We start from the raw sequence: 14,576 nt of genomic DNA, 5'->3' as shown, positions 1-14,576 counted from the left end.
CCTATTAATACTAAGTCGGTATTTTTCATTAAAAACTCCCAAAACTTAAGTATATCTTTCGACATCCGAAAGACCATTTGCGTGTCACCCTCTAGGCCCACGTATCAGTCTAGCTAACAACTTGAGTGGCCCAATAACCTTTATTGGCCTTCAAAATTAATTAACTATATCATCATATAGATTGATTAACGTCGAATTGATTTCACCCAATCAAAGGGTTGAGTCTCTAACACGTGAGGTTCCAAGCTACACCTCATGCTTTAGAAGATACAAAGGGGTGTGTATCAACTCATTTATGGAACAGGTTCGTCATCAGTTACCGTGTATGTATTGTCCCTCATCCACTTGATGCTCTTAAGACGACTTAGGGTATGGTCAACTATCAAAACCTAATTGGTAATCCGAGTTAGTGCTGATGTACTAAAAAATCATCGGAGAACTCTTCTCCGATATTTCCTTGCCTTGGCCAAGGACTTCATCGCATCGTCTTCCTTGAGCTGTGACCTCTTATACTGAGGGTGGATGATTCCATCTTGGCCACTCAGTATTCCTCATGAACTTCTTGATGGACACAAACTAAGGCGATTTAGAATCCCATGATTAGGGACACATAGGTCATAGTCAAAGCCGAACAAGACGAACTAAGATGAACAAGTGAGGCTAGATAGTGATATTCTATTAGGATACTTCGATGTCCTTCTCATGTATCATTTGAATAGGAATATTTAGAACACATGCTTAAAGAGTAGTGATCTTCGTATTATGTTCATCATAATTCACTAATTCAAATCATGTATTCATGGACTTCATTATACGCATCACACGTGCACGATAATGAATATGTTCTATTAATGAATATGGAACGAGAAATGGAATGTGTGATTGGCTTGCTGGCCACATATATTTACATCAGTTATTCCCTATAAGAATGAAAAATTCATTCAACCTTCATGTTTTATTCATCGGCCTTGCATTTTCATCTGTCACATCATCTTCAACATCATCATTATTGTCTCAATCACAAGAAGTTCCCCCTATCAGCCTCATTTCTTGGGCCATGCTGTCTAAGTGGTATTCCATCATTCATTATTTTTAAATATGTAGAATGATAATTCTTATAAAAAATAAGGAATGTAAAAGGAAAATATAAAAACATCACTACTTATAGAGTTTTCCTAAGATTTTCTTATCTAGTTTAATCTCAAAATAAGTTAGTGGAATAAAATAAAATCACCCAAGAGTGTAAAAATCCCCAATGGAAAATTTTCCCCTGAAACGAATCTTAGATATCTAGTTAGTGTTAAAATTATGTCCTTATTGATTTGAGTTTAATCAATGAAATTTATAAACCAATACTCACTTAATAGTTCTAGTTAGTGGATGATTATGGTTTGTCTCCACACATAATGGCTCTTAGGGAGGATGAGAATGTATACATATTGTGTAAGACTTAGTGAAGCAATGTAAACACTGAGAGGAGAGGAGAGATAATAAGTATTTACTATGGTGTGATAACAAGTAAGAATAGAAATATGTAAGATGACATGAATAGGATGAATGTAATTTAGGGAATAAGATAGATGAAGACATATGGGGAAGATGGTGGATGTAGGAGATGAGTGATGAGGGAAGTAGAGGAAGATAATGGTTTGGGGTTTATGATTTCGATGGAGGAGATAACACGGGATGATATCATGATGACATAGATGATGTGTGACGTAGATGATGGGTGGTGATGTGTGATGATAGATTATGATGTGAAAGATGGTCTTGATCTAACTAATGTATGTGATCGAGATAAATCAATGTACGCCAAGATGATAACCCTATATCCATACATTCCAATGTAATCAGGAAATTTCCTAATGCAGGTTAGCCTCTCCTCTTCTCTTTTCACCTTTTCCAAGCACTCAAGGCACCATGAAAACTTTAATGAACCTTCAAAAACCTCACTCTCTTTCAGTCTGCCTATCTAGGAGTGAGTTCAAAGATGTTTTTCACAAAGATTTGGGGGTCATTTTGTAGATCCAATTGTACGAAAGGATAGCGGAAGAAGGAGAAAGCTACCCTCAAAATTCAGCTTAATTGACCTTTTAGATCGTTAGATATCAAGTCATGAAGATGGACGATTCTTAGACGTTGATTGAAACTAAAAAAATTTCTCTCTTCATTCTCTTTAGTGCTGCCACTTCACTTTTAGGGTTTTATCTTTAGTATGGGATTAAATGTGTTGATTGGCCATGATTGTTCCATGACATCTCAATCGTCAGCTTGCTCCATGCCACGTGTCCCTGAACAAAAAATAGAAAAAGTGAAGAATGGCATACTTTAAATGATAATATTAAATAAAGGGGCATGTGATGGGGTAGCTCACCAACGCACACCATGCCAATGGGCTTCTTAAAAACCCCAATTTATGATGGACATGATAATGCCATGTGTACATATGGCGCCAGGTGTCTTGTGTCATATCTGGTCGCCGCCACCATTTTTTACCAATAAAAGTATTAAAATATTACAGTAATATTTTTCCAAACTCTGTCCTCTTCAGTCCATGCACTCATTTATTGTTCAAAAATTGCTCCTTTTTTATTTGGCCACGTCATCATGTAGTTAATAACAATATTAAACAAATGTCATTAATTAATGCCATTATGAAAAACATATTTATTTGCAATAACAGTAATTATTATCATAACATTATCATTTTGACAAATCAAACAGCGACATATGGCGTGATAAATTTTGAGCTACTAAATATATAATAAATGCATAGAATATCAATTATAATTCCTAAAAGTTAATATATTCATGAATATAATCTCATAATATCATATTCTTACTCAAAAAATTATTTTGTTTCAGGAAAAATAAAATTCACAAAATTCATATTCCAATTCAAAAAATTATTTTCCTTGAGAATACTGTCACAAAAATCCCAAAAATACTTAAAATTCATAAAATTCAAACCATTATTTTAAAAATGGATTTAATCATTTTCGGTTTGATAACACACATAAGCAACCAATTTTATGGAAATAAATAAGTAAATATTATCATATTAACCTGTTAAGGATGAATTATCACTAACGATTGGGATGGAACGAGGACAAGACTAGGACCATCAAACTATAATCATGATTAAATCAGGTATTAATAAATGAGGTCAAAGGGATTAAATCAGGTATTGAATCAAGTATTAAGAAGTGAGAAAATTTGGTGTCAAATATACTACTATAGTAAGAAATGAGGTCAAAGGGAGTTGATGGTTGTTACCAACACTAATAAATATGGATCCAACTTCAAAGTCCAGCAATTCAACTACGGTGCATGTCCTTGCTAAAATGTGACGAGACTAGGACAGTCAACCCCAAACCATTATTAAATCATATATAAGTGGAGAAACTTGCGGTCAACCTTGATTAATTTTGAGCTCTGTGTTAAAAGCCGTGACGAGACTAGGACCATCCAAACCCAATCATGATTAAGCCAGATATTAGTAGAAAATAATGTGCTTTCAAATATACTAACACACAGAGAAATGGATTGAAAGGGAGTTAATAGGTTGTAACCCAAACCAATTTTACGTAAGGTTAAGTTTTTGCTAAATGCCAGGATCAAACAAAGACGAGACCAGGCTTGTCAAACCCTAACCATGATTAAGCCAGATATTTGTTGGAAAAAACTTGCTCTAAAGTATACTAACATAGGAAGAAATGAAGTCAAAGAGAGTTGATGGGTTGCAACCCAGACCAATTTTACTTAAGGTTAAGGTTTTTGCTAAATGACACGACCAGACGAAGATGAGACCGGAACTGTCAGACCCTAACCATGATCAAGCCAGATTATATTAGAAAATAACTTGCTCTCAAATATATTAACACTGGAAGAAATGAAGTCAAAGGGAGTTGATGGGTTGTAAACCAACCCAAATTTACCTAAGGTTAAGGTTTTTGCTAACTATGGGGACCGAACGAAGACGAGACCAGGACCGTCAAACCCTAACCATGATTAAGCCGGATATTAGTAGGAAAAAACTTGCCCTAAAATATACTACTACAGGATGAAATGAAGTCAAAGGGAGTTGATGGGTTGTTATCCAAATAAATTTTACGTAGGGTTAAAGTTTTTGCGGGGATTGGACGAAGACGAGACTGGGACCGTCAATTCCTAACGATGATTAAGCCAGATACTAGTAGGAAACAAGCCCCCTCTCAATTATACTAACACACGAAGAAATGAAGTCAAAGGGAGCTGATGGGTTGTAACCCAACCCAACTTTATGTAAGGTTAAGGTTTTCGCTAATTGCTGGGACCGGACGAAGACGAGACCAGGACCGTCAAACCCTAACGATGATTAAGCTAGATACTAGTAGGAAAAAAACTTGCTCTCAACTATACTAACACACAAAGAAATGAGGTCAAAGGGCGTTGATAGGTTGTAAATCAACCCAAATTTACCTAAGGTTAAAGTTTCTGCTAACTACCAGGACCGGGCGAAGATGAGACTGGGACCGTCAAACCCTAACGATGATTAAAATAGATACTAGCAGGAAAAAACGTTGCTCACAACTATACTAACACACAATGAAATGAGGTCAAAGGGAGTTGATGGGTTGTAAACCAACCCAAATTTACCTAGGGTTAAGGTTTTTGCTAACTACGGGGACCGGGACCGTCAAACCCTAACCATGATTAAGCCCGATATTAGTAGGAAACAAACTCAACTCTCAACTACACTAACACACAAAGAAACAAGGTCAAAGGTTGTTCATAGATGTGACCAGCTACTATAAATCTTGATTGGCCATGAAAGCTTCAAAGTCCATCAATGGCAGGAAACTTCCGAGTTTGACCAGGGCGAGCGCGTTCTTCTCCTTCTTCTTCTTCTTCAAACGAGGAAGAAGCTCCGATCTTCCACTTCCATGGCGGATCGGAGCTGATCGGCCATGGAAATCCTCCCTACAACCATCTCTTCTTCATCTTCTTCCTCGCGGAAGTTTTTCCTCCGGCAGATCGGCGTTCTTCTGATCACATTCCTCGCCTACGCCTCGTTCCACGCCTCGCGCAAGCCCCCGAGCATCGTCAAATCCGCGCTCGGATCCGACTCCTCTGGCCATGGCTGGGCTCCCTTCGACGGCCCCAGAGGAAATTTCCGCCTGGGAGAGCTCGATCTCGCCTTCCTCGGCGCCTACTCCATCGCCATGTACTTCGCTGGCCACGCCGGCGATCGGATCTCCCTCCGCAAGTTCCTCGCTTTCGGGATGTTCGCCAGCGGAATCGCCACCATCGCCTTCGGATTGGGCTTCTGGTGGAAGATCCACAGCTTCGGGTTCTTTCTCGCTGTTCAGATCGTCAGCGGGGTCTTCCAATCGATCGGGTGGCCCTGCGTGGTCGCCGTGGTGGGGAATTGGTTCGGGAAATCGAAGAGAGGGCTGATCATGGGGATCTGGAACTCGCACACCTCTGTCGGGAACATCGTCGGATCGGTGATCGCTTCTTCCGTGCTTGATTACGGTTGGGGATGGTCGTTCTTGGTCCCTGGATTGTTGATTATACTCGTCGGATTCCTCGTTCTTGCGTTCCTGGTCGCGAATCCTAGCGATTTGGGCTACGAAGCTGCTGCCATGGAGATCGAAATGGAGGGAAATTCGTGCCCTGATGGATCTGTGGAGGAAATCCAGCCCGAGAAGCTCGAATCAGCGACTCTGCTCTCCGGGAAAGCCGATGAACAATCAACCGCTGCTGCCATTGGTTTTCTTGAAGCTTGGAAGCTGCCTCGCGTAGCCCCATACGCGTTTTCTCTCTTCTTCTCGAAGCTGGTGGCCTACACCTTCCTCTACTGGCTGCCGTTTTACATACGAAACAATGGTACGCCTTTCTTTCTCCGCATCTCCTCTCTTGATTTTGGAAAACGAAACATCTCTCAATCTGTATTGGGAAGCAATTTTTACAATTTTCCAGTTCTTGGGTTCTTTAGAAGATCATCTAACCTGATTGATCAAGGGAAGGAATTAGATTTGTAGTCGATGACTTTGAATAAACGCGTATTAGTTTTCTTTCATTTGCGCTGAGTTTAACAAGATCATATTGCTCATCAAGAGATCGCTGAAAGATTATCGGTTTATAGAGAATCAAAAATTCATGCCCGCTGTCATTTTTGGCACTCCATCGTTTATAGAGAATCGCGGAAATCTTGTTTTTTCTCACTTGACGGATAAAATTGCTGCTTTTAACTAATACATTCGGATAGTCTTCAAAAAATCTTTGAAGGATTATCGGTTTATAAAGAACAAAATCATGCCCGCTGCCATTTTTGGCACTCCATTTTTTTAGACAATCGTGAAAATCTTGTTTTTTCTCACTTGACTGATAAAATTGGTGCTTCTAACTAGTATATTCGGATTATCTTCAAAAAATCGTTGAAGGAATGTCGGATTATCGGTTTATTAATAACCAAATCATGCCCGCTGCCATTTTTGGCAGTCCATTTTTTTTAGACAATCGTGAAAATCTTATTTTTTCTCACTTAGACTGATAAAATTTCTGCTTTTAACCGATATACTCTGATTATCTTCAAAGAATCGTGTTAAGAAGTCTCCGAGGTTTGTAATAAAATCTACAAGCATTCTCTGATCAAGAAGAACTGGATTTCCCATGTTCCTGCTAAACTTTTGAGCCCCAAAGCAAGAAAATTTTGACAAATATTCATCCATAAAAGCATTTCTTTCTCTCTGACATGTTCTTGTTGGAAAGTCTGGAATCCGTCGGTGGACATCAATGTACATGAATTCGATCGCATTTCCCCATTTATATTCATCCATTAAACTCTTTCTTTTACTTGAACATGTTCTTGTTACATTTCCCCATTTACATTCATCCATTAAAACTGTTGATTTTACACTAACACGTATTTGTTGAAATCTCTGAAGCCGTCGGAGGGAAGCAATTATCAAACAAGACTGCAGGAATTCTCTCAACCATATTCGATATCGGCGGCGTTGCTGGGGGGATCACAGCAGGGTACATCTCGGATAAGACGGGGGCGCAGGCGTCGACCTCCCTCGGGTTTTTATTCTTGTCAATTCCAGCCCTCGTCTTCTACCGGGCATTCGGGGGCGTCTCTGGCGCGCTCAACCTGGCATTGATGTTCGTCTCCGGCTTCTTCGTCAACGGTCCTTACTCTCTCATCACCACCGCTGTCGCCGCCGATCTCGGCACCCAGGCTTTCGTCTCCGGTGGCGATTCTAAGGCCTTGGCGACGGTGACCGCCATTATTGACGGCACGGGCTCTGTGGGAGCAGCTCTCGGGCCGCTCCTGACTGGGTACATCTCTACCAGAGGATGGAACAGTGTCTTTCTCATGCTGATCATGGCTATCTCCCTGTCCAGCTTCTTCCTTATCCACATTGCCAGAGCTGAGCTGGCAAGAAAGTGAACCAGGTTAGCCTATGGATTTTTTGTGTAAATACAAAATATTATGATTTATCATTATACGATTTTTTGAAAATGATTTAACTTTCTTGGTATGAGGTGTCCCCCCCTAGACATGGTTGTTCTGTTCTGTTCGTTTGAAACGAACAAAAAATTCGCACAAAAAAACCGCACAGGGCGTTGTTCTTTGTTCTGTTTTTTTTTTAAACGAACAAAATTTGCACATTCTCACAAATTCGCGCACTCGCACAAAACTAGAACAAAATTTGCACAAAGCGAACAAAAGAACCGCACACAGGTCTGTGTGATGTTCTGTTTGAATTTGTTTTTTTTCTGTTTGAAAAACTGAACAGAAAGAACAATTCGCACAAAAAGAACAGAACGATCAAGTCAACCCCCCCCCCTTCACATCAATGTGTGATGTTCTGTTTGAATTTGTTTTTTTTCTGTTTGGAAAACTGAACAGAAAGAACAATTCGCACAAATTCGCACAAAAAGAACAGAACGACCACGTCAACCCCCTTCACATCAATGTTGTCAAACTCACCGACATGAGCTTTAATATTTAATACCAGGTGTTGTAATTCTGGTGTGCTTGTTCTTCATTAGGGTTCGATGCGATCTACGATTGATGTGATGAGAATTTGATCAAAACTGAGTTTGATCCGATTTTTCACCCTCCACCTTGGCTGAGTAAACATACTAATCAACGGGCTAATCGAAATTCGTGGCCAGCTTGAATCAGTCTGGGTTGAATCCAGAACCATACTCTTGAAAAAAAATATATTTAACTTTATATTTGAATCATGTCCATGAAATTAAACTTCAATGCAAAATAAATAACCTGACTTTGCTAAAAAGATTAATGAATGAATGGGAAGTTCATTATTATACTTGCCTAAACTTTCACAATCTAAGAATGTTAGAAATAAAAAGTCTGCCCTTTAATTCTCTAATCAGAAATCCCCATAATTATCTCAAAAATCATCTTTAGATTAGTGTTTTATCCTAGTATTGTATTACTATTTATAATATGATGCTTCTTTGGCGCATTGATGGATGGATGACAAGATTGAATGGCCATTAATTTTCTAACTAGAAATATTTTTAGCTGCCTAACAAATCCAATCTATATTATTTTTTTTTTTGCAAAAAATCCTATTATTAGTTTACCCATGACACTTTGTCGTATCGATGTCATCAACAAGACATATTTCTTGCCGGCTTTTGTCCACATTTCTTCATCATCATCATTCTGTCATCAGTCCAATTGAGTCATTGTTCCTTGACAAAAAAATGGAGTAGATGGCGGAAATGATTAGGTAAAATAATCCGTCCACCTGTGTATGATGGATGACAAGACTGAATGGCTGTTAATTTGCTAAATAGAAATATCTTTAGTCACTTAACAAATCCAATCTATATTATTGTTCTTTTGCGAAAAATCCTATTATTAGTTTACTACTTGACACTTCTTTGTCCCATCGATGTCGTCAACAAGACATATTTCTCGCTGACTTGTTATATTTTTATGGAGGATGGATGAAGAATGGCGGTTATACATAGATTAGACTGGACTATCCACATTTAGTCATTGTCAGCACATAGGTTATGCATGGCAGTCCATTCAGTCATCCCTGCATAGAGTTTGTCGTCGTCTCCATTGTCATCAATCCACATTTAGTCATTGTCACCATTTTATCATCAATCTAGTTCAATCATTTTTCTTTAATGAAGAACGGAACGGATGACAGAAATGACTTGGCACAGTCATCCGTCCTCCGATGTGATGGATGACGAGACTGAATGGCTGTCCATTCAGTCATCCGTTCAGAGAATTAGTTGTCGTCTCCATTGGCATCTATCCAGATTTAGTCATTGTCACCATTCTATCATCAATCTAGTTCAATCATTTGTCTTTGATGAAGAACGGAACGAATGACGGAAATGACTTGGTACAGTCCTTCGTCCTCTGGCATGATGGATGACGAGACTGAATGGCTGTCCATTCAGTCATCTTCTCAGATAATTAGTTGTCATCTCCAATGGCATCTATTCACATTTCATCGTCGTCACCATTCCATCATCAGTCCATTTCAGTCATTTTTCCGCGACAAAGAATGGAAATTTGGTGCAGTCATTCGTCCACCTGTGTGATGGATGACGAATGACGGGATGGGACGAAACATACATCCTTCCTCCAATCCCACCCAATACAAGCTTGGAGGGGAAAATAAACGTTGACCTTTTGTGAACCATAAATCAAGGGTAGTCTTCAATAGACAGGTAATTATTTCTTAAAATAATTTTGTCGTCAAAATACTTTATTTTCTAATTAATGCAGCTTCCATGTGGTGATCTCAGCACAAGGTGCACGAGTATTAAGTAGGACCCCTGCACTAATTAAGAGCGTACTCTATTGGAAATTTAGTTGAGAGAGTCAGAGATGTATGAGTTATAGAGAGAGAAACCTACACAGAGATAGAGAGAGCTAGAGAGAAAAAACAGAGATGGAGATAAGAGTGATAGAGAGAGAAAGAAAGAGTGATAGCGAGAGAAGGATAGAGATACTCAGAACGAGAGAGAAGAGAGAGAGATAGAGTGATAGCAAGAGAAGAACAGAGATACTGAGAGAAACCAGAGAGAGAGAGAGGTAGAGACATAGTGAGAGAGGGAGATATAGTGAGAGAAGAAGAGAGAGAGAGATAGAGATACTGAGATGGAGAGCTTGAGATAGAGGCGGTAAGATGGAGAGAAAAATGAATAGCTTGAGCGAGAGGCAGAGAAGAAGGAAAGTGAGTGAGAGATAGGGAACTGATGGCAGAGAGAGAATGACTGAAAGAAAGGGTAGAGAGAGAGATAAGATGAGAGAGAAAGAATACCATGGATCAAAAGAAAGAGATGAAGGATTCACAGTGAGAGGAACAGTATGGTAGAGAAAGTGCAAGAGAGGAAGATTTAAGGTGTGAGAATATCAGAGATACGCAGAGAGAGAGATAGGTAGAGGGAGAAAGAATACAAGAGTGAGAATAGTGATGGGTAGAGAGAGGAAGAGAGAGAATCACAGGAAAGGGATGGTGATAAAGAAGGGTATTCCAAGAACCAAAAAGAGAGAATATCAGATCGGAGAAAGGAGAGGGCTGAGAAGGGTAGAGAGAGAAATCCCACGTGAGAGAGGGGAGAAGATTAGGAGAGAGAAAGAGAGGAGAGAGAAAGCATTAGAGAGAGATACACATGGAGTTAATGCATGGGGACCGGATCTGCAGAGATGTGAGAAGCAGAGAGAAGTAATGAAAGGCCGAGGCTCTTCTTCATCCTCAAGAGAGCAGAATATAAAGCTTAGATTTTGTCAAAAGGGTTTTCTCTCTCTACAAGCAGCAAGCAGGGAAAACTGGCAAGAAATCCAATAAAATACTGTTTGGGCTGTGCCACCATTATACATTGCACACATTCCTTGACTAACCAGGCCTGAGCAAGTGGGTATTTATGGAGTTGGTCTCTCCATCCTGCGCTTACCCTCATTTCTCTTCTTCTTTCTCTCTCAAGGATGAAGAACACGGCCCAAGCCTTGTTCATTTTAATCCTCCTAGCTCTTTGCTCAGCCAAAGGTATCATACCCATGAAGCAAAAAACTGATATTTGTTCTGGGTTTTTACTAACTCTCTCTCTATCTCTCTAGGAATTCGCCTTAGAGAAGGAAACTCGTTTGAGCTCCAGAGAAGTCTCCTCCAGGTGGGTTTTTCTATCATCTCTTCAAAGCTTCTTCTTCTTGTGCGATGAGAGAGTTGAGTTTTTTTCTATGTCAGGGTGAGAGAGAAAGAGCAAAGGAAGGAACACGGATGGATGTGCCTCTGAATAGGAAGGAAGAGAGTGAAGATATTCCCATTTTTCTGGAAGATTATCATGGCCCTAAGAATCATGATCCAAGGCACCACTGAAATAGACCCATTATCAAGGGAATTTGGTTCATACATTTCGGCAGTTCTTGTTTATGTTCCCTTGATTGTTCTCCATCTCCTCTTTGAGATTTCACTCGTTTTTCATGATGGAGGAAAGTGATTGTAAGTTACTGACGGGGAATTTGCTGAGCTCACTTGGCCTTTGTTTATATCTGAAATGGGCCATCCTAATGGTTGCGATTTTAATATGGTTCACTTCTTGACAGTTGACCAGGGCAGAAAGTTATCATCGATACACTTCAGCCCTGTAGCTTCATCATATTCTTGCCATTGTTCTATTTCATCATCGTCATCATCATCATCATCATCACCAGCATCGCCACCATCATCATCATCATCGTCATCAACTTCTTCTTCTCCATATTCTTCTACTTGATCGTCATCATCCTCATCTTCATCATCATCATCATCATCATCATCATCATCATCTTCTTCTTCTTCTTCTTCTTCTTCTTCTTCTTCTTCTCCTTCTCCTTCTTCTCCTCCTCCTCCTTATTCTCCATATTTTTCTACTTGATCATCATCATCCTCATCTTCATCATCATCATCATCATCTTCTTCTTCTTCTTCTTCTTCTTCTTCTTCTTTTTATTTTCCATATTCTTCCACTTGATCATCATAATCCTCATCTTCATCATCATCATCTTCTTCTTTTCATTTTCCATATTCTTCTACTTGATCATTATCATCCTCATCTTCATCATCCTTATCATCTTCATCACCAACGCCAGCAACATCATCGTCATCAACAGCGTCTTCTTCTTCTTGATCATTATCATTATCTTCTCAGATCATCGATGGTAAGTTGCGTTTTACCATTTCACACTCGTATCCTTCAATTGGGGGTCTAGTAAGATTGATGGATGATGAGAGAGAGATGGATGCTGTTAGAAAATGGGTAATCTTCTGAGAGAGGTGAATCGTGCAAGGTTAAAAGTACAGTGGTCCTCTTATTTTAATCATTCCGTAGGTCATAGCACGAGATTCCGGCTCTTTGGCGGATGTCAGTCTTTAATGATACAGCGAAGAAGGCAGATTGAAAGAGGGAAAGAGATAGCTCAATCCCTATTCGAACCTTAAAAATACTTCGAAACGAGGGCGGGGTAGAGAGGGGATGTTATCTCTTGTTGTATCTGCATTTATGAAACTGTGAGAGTGTTGGAGCGGAAGAGAGAGAGAGATATATATATATATATATATGTATATATAAATAGAGAGAGTACGAACCAGAGACACGGAGAAAGAGGCAAAGAGAGAGAGAGATGGAAAGAGAGGAAGAGAGATGGAGGAAGAGTGAGAAAGATGGAAAGAGAGGAAGAGAAAGGGAGGGAAAGAAAGGAAGAGAGAGTGAGGGATAGAGAGACTGGCAGACAGTGAGAGAGGGAGAGAGAGAGAGACTAAGAGAAAGTGTGAGCGTGAGAGAGGGAGAGAGATAGAGAGAGAAAGGGAGAAAGAGAGAGAGCGAGGAAGAGAGAGAGAGATAGAGAGAGGAAGGGAGAAAGAGAGGCAGAGACGGAGAGAAAGAAAGAGAGAGATAGAGAGAGGAAGGGAGAAAGAGAGACAGAGAGAGGAAGAGAAAGAGAGAGAGAGGAAGAGAGGGAGAGAAATAAAGAGAGAGATAGAGAGAGGAAGAGAAAGAAAGAGAGAGCGTGAGAGGGGGAGAGAAAGATAGACAGAGAGAGATAGAGAGAGGAAGGGAGAAAGAGAGGAAGAGAAAGAAAGAGAGAGCGTGAGAGAGGGGGAGAGAAAGACAGACAGAGAGAGATAGAGGAAGGGAAAGAGAGAGAGAGAGAGGAAGAGAAAGAAAGAGAAAGCGTGAGAGAGGGGGAGAGAAAGATAGAGAGACAGAGAGAGATAGAGAGAGGAAGGGAGAAAGAGAGATAGAGAGAGGAACGGAGGAAGAGAAAGAGAGAGAGAGAGCGTGAGAGAGGGAAGAGAAAGATAGAGATAGAGAGATGAAGGGGAAAGAGAGAGGAAGAGAAAGAAAGAGAGAGAGAGAGAGTAATAGAGAGAGAGAGAGGACGAGAGGAAGAGAAAGAAAGAGAGAGAGAGAGAGTAATAGAGAGAGAGAGAGGACGAGAGGAAGAGAAAGAAAGAGAGAGAGAGAGAGTAATAGAGAGAGAGAGAGGACGAGAGGAAGAGAAAGAAAGAGAGAGACTAGAGAGGAAAGGAGAAAGAGAGCGAGAGGAAGAGAAAGAGAAGAGAGAGCGTGAGAGGAGAGAGAAAGATAGAGATAGAGAGAGGAAGAGAAAGAGAGAGAGAGAGCGTGAGAGAGAGGGAGGAAGAGAAAGAGAGAGAGAGAGAGAGCGTGAGAGAGAGGGAGGAAGAGAAAGAGAGAGAGAGAGAGAGAGAGAGAGAGAGAGAGAGAGAGAGAAGGAAACTGGCTACACCTGCGCGATTAGTGGGCCATCAGATTCCCATCAATCTTCCGCACCCAGCGTGGTGTTTCGTACAGAATAAGCGCCTGCTCGCTGTTGTAGCCTCGTAGGGGAAATAACCTCTTTCGAGTTGTAGATGACATCGTAAAAAAACAAAGTACAGAGCGAGAGAAAGCTCTCATCTCTACTTCTCTACGGAAACGCTCTACTGCAATAAAGAATAACGCAAGTGGATTAATAATGGTTCAGTCCACAGCTCTCTGCCCAAGTTCACTGAAGTATCACCTGACGGATTTTCGCACAGAGGTGTAGGAAAATGAAACTATTGGTAAAACTCTCAGTAACCTGTTGCATATTTCAAAGCACTAAGTAATTGCTAGTTATGTGAAGTGTGAGTAATAGCACGATCCTGACATTCCACCTACTTGGACCAGATGTCATTCGAACAAGCAATTTCTTTCAATTTTTTTAGGACCCTCGTAGTTTAAGTGTAAGTAAAGGAAGGAGCTGAGGTGAATGTTGTTTCTTGGTAAGGCTGTCAATATAATTTCACCATTTTTACTTTGATGCACATTAATTTCTTTTCGTGTCATTGTCCTTGTTGGCATCCACAGTTGTGGGGATTGTCCTTTCGCTGTTGTCAAAGAATAACTCTTTGGAGCTTAGGCGCCTGTTGACTCTCTATTCCTTGTAGTCTTGATAAGAGTGTATTTCATCTTGCTCCTACAATACCTCTTTATCTTGCTCCCTATGCATGACCACAATGGAGACTTCAACTATGATAGGGAGTCTTCTTTATCTGCTC

The 14,576-nt window shown here is 40.2% G+C and overlaps 1 protein-coding gene and 1 long non-coding RNA gene across 2 annotated transcripts; both read left to right on the top strand.

Moving 5' to 3' along the window:
- The first annotated feature begins 4,838 nt into the window (after positions 1-4,838).
- On the top strand, positions 4,839-7,529 carry G3PP5 (Major facilitator superfamily protein). Its single transcript, XM_078581927.1, has 2 exons — positions 4,839-5,871; positions 6,933-7,529. The coding sequence occupies exons 1-2, from the start codon at positions 4,950-4,952 to the stop codon at positions 7,436-7,438; spliced, it is 1,428 nt and encodes a 475-aa protein (XP_078438053.1). The 5' UTR covers positions 4,839-4,949; the 3' UTR covers positions 7,439-7,529.
- A 488-nt stretch (positions 7,530-8,017) lies between these two features.
- Positions 8,018-11,544, top strand: LOC144708904 (uncharacterized). Its single transcript, XR_013582886.1, has 3 exons — positions 8,018-11,042; positions 11,114-11,166; positions 11,241-11,544. It is a non-coding gene; the product is annotated as an uncharacterized LOC144708904 (long non-coding RNA).
- Positions 11,545-14,576: the final 3,032 nt, after the last annotated feature.

The sequence above is a fragment of the Wolffia australiana genome, chromosome 10 (genome assembly GCF_029677425.1).
Source record: "Wolffia australiana isolate 7733 chromosome 10, ASM2967742v1".
Classification (NCBI taxonomy): Eukaryota; Viridiplantae; Streptophyta; class Magnoliopsida; order Alismatales; family Araceae; genus Wolffia; species Wolffia australiana.
Note: the sequence above shows the minus strand (reverse complement) of the source record. Positions and strands in the feature narration are given on the sequence as shown.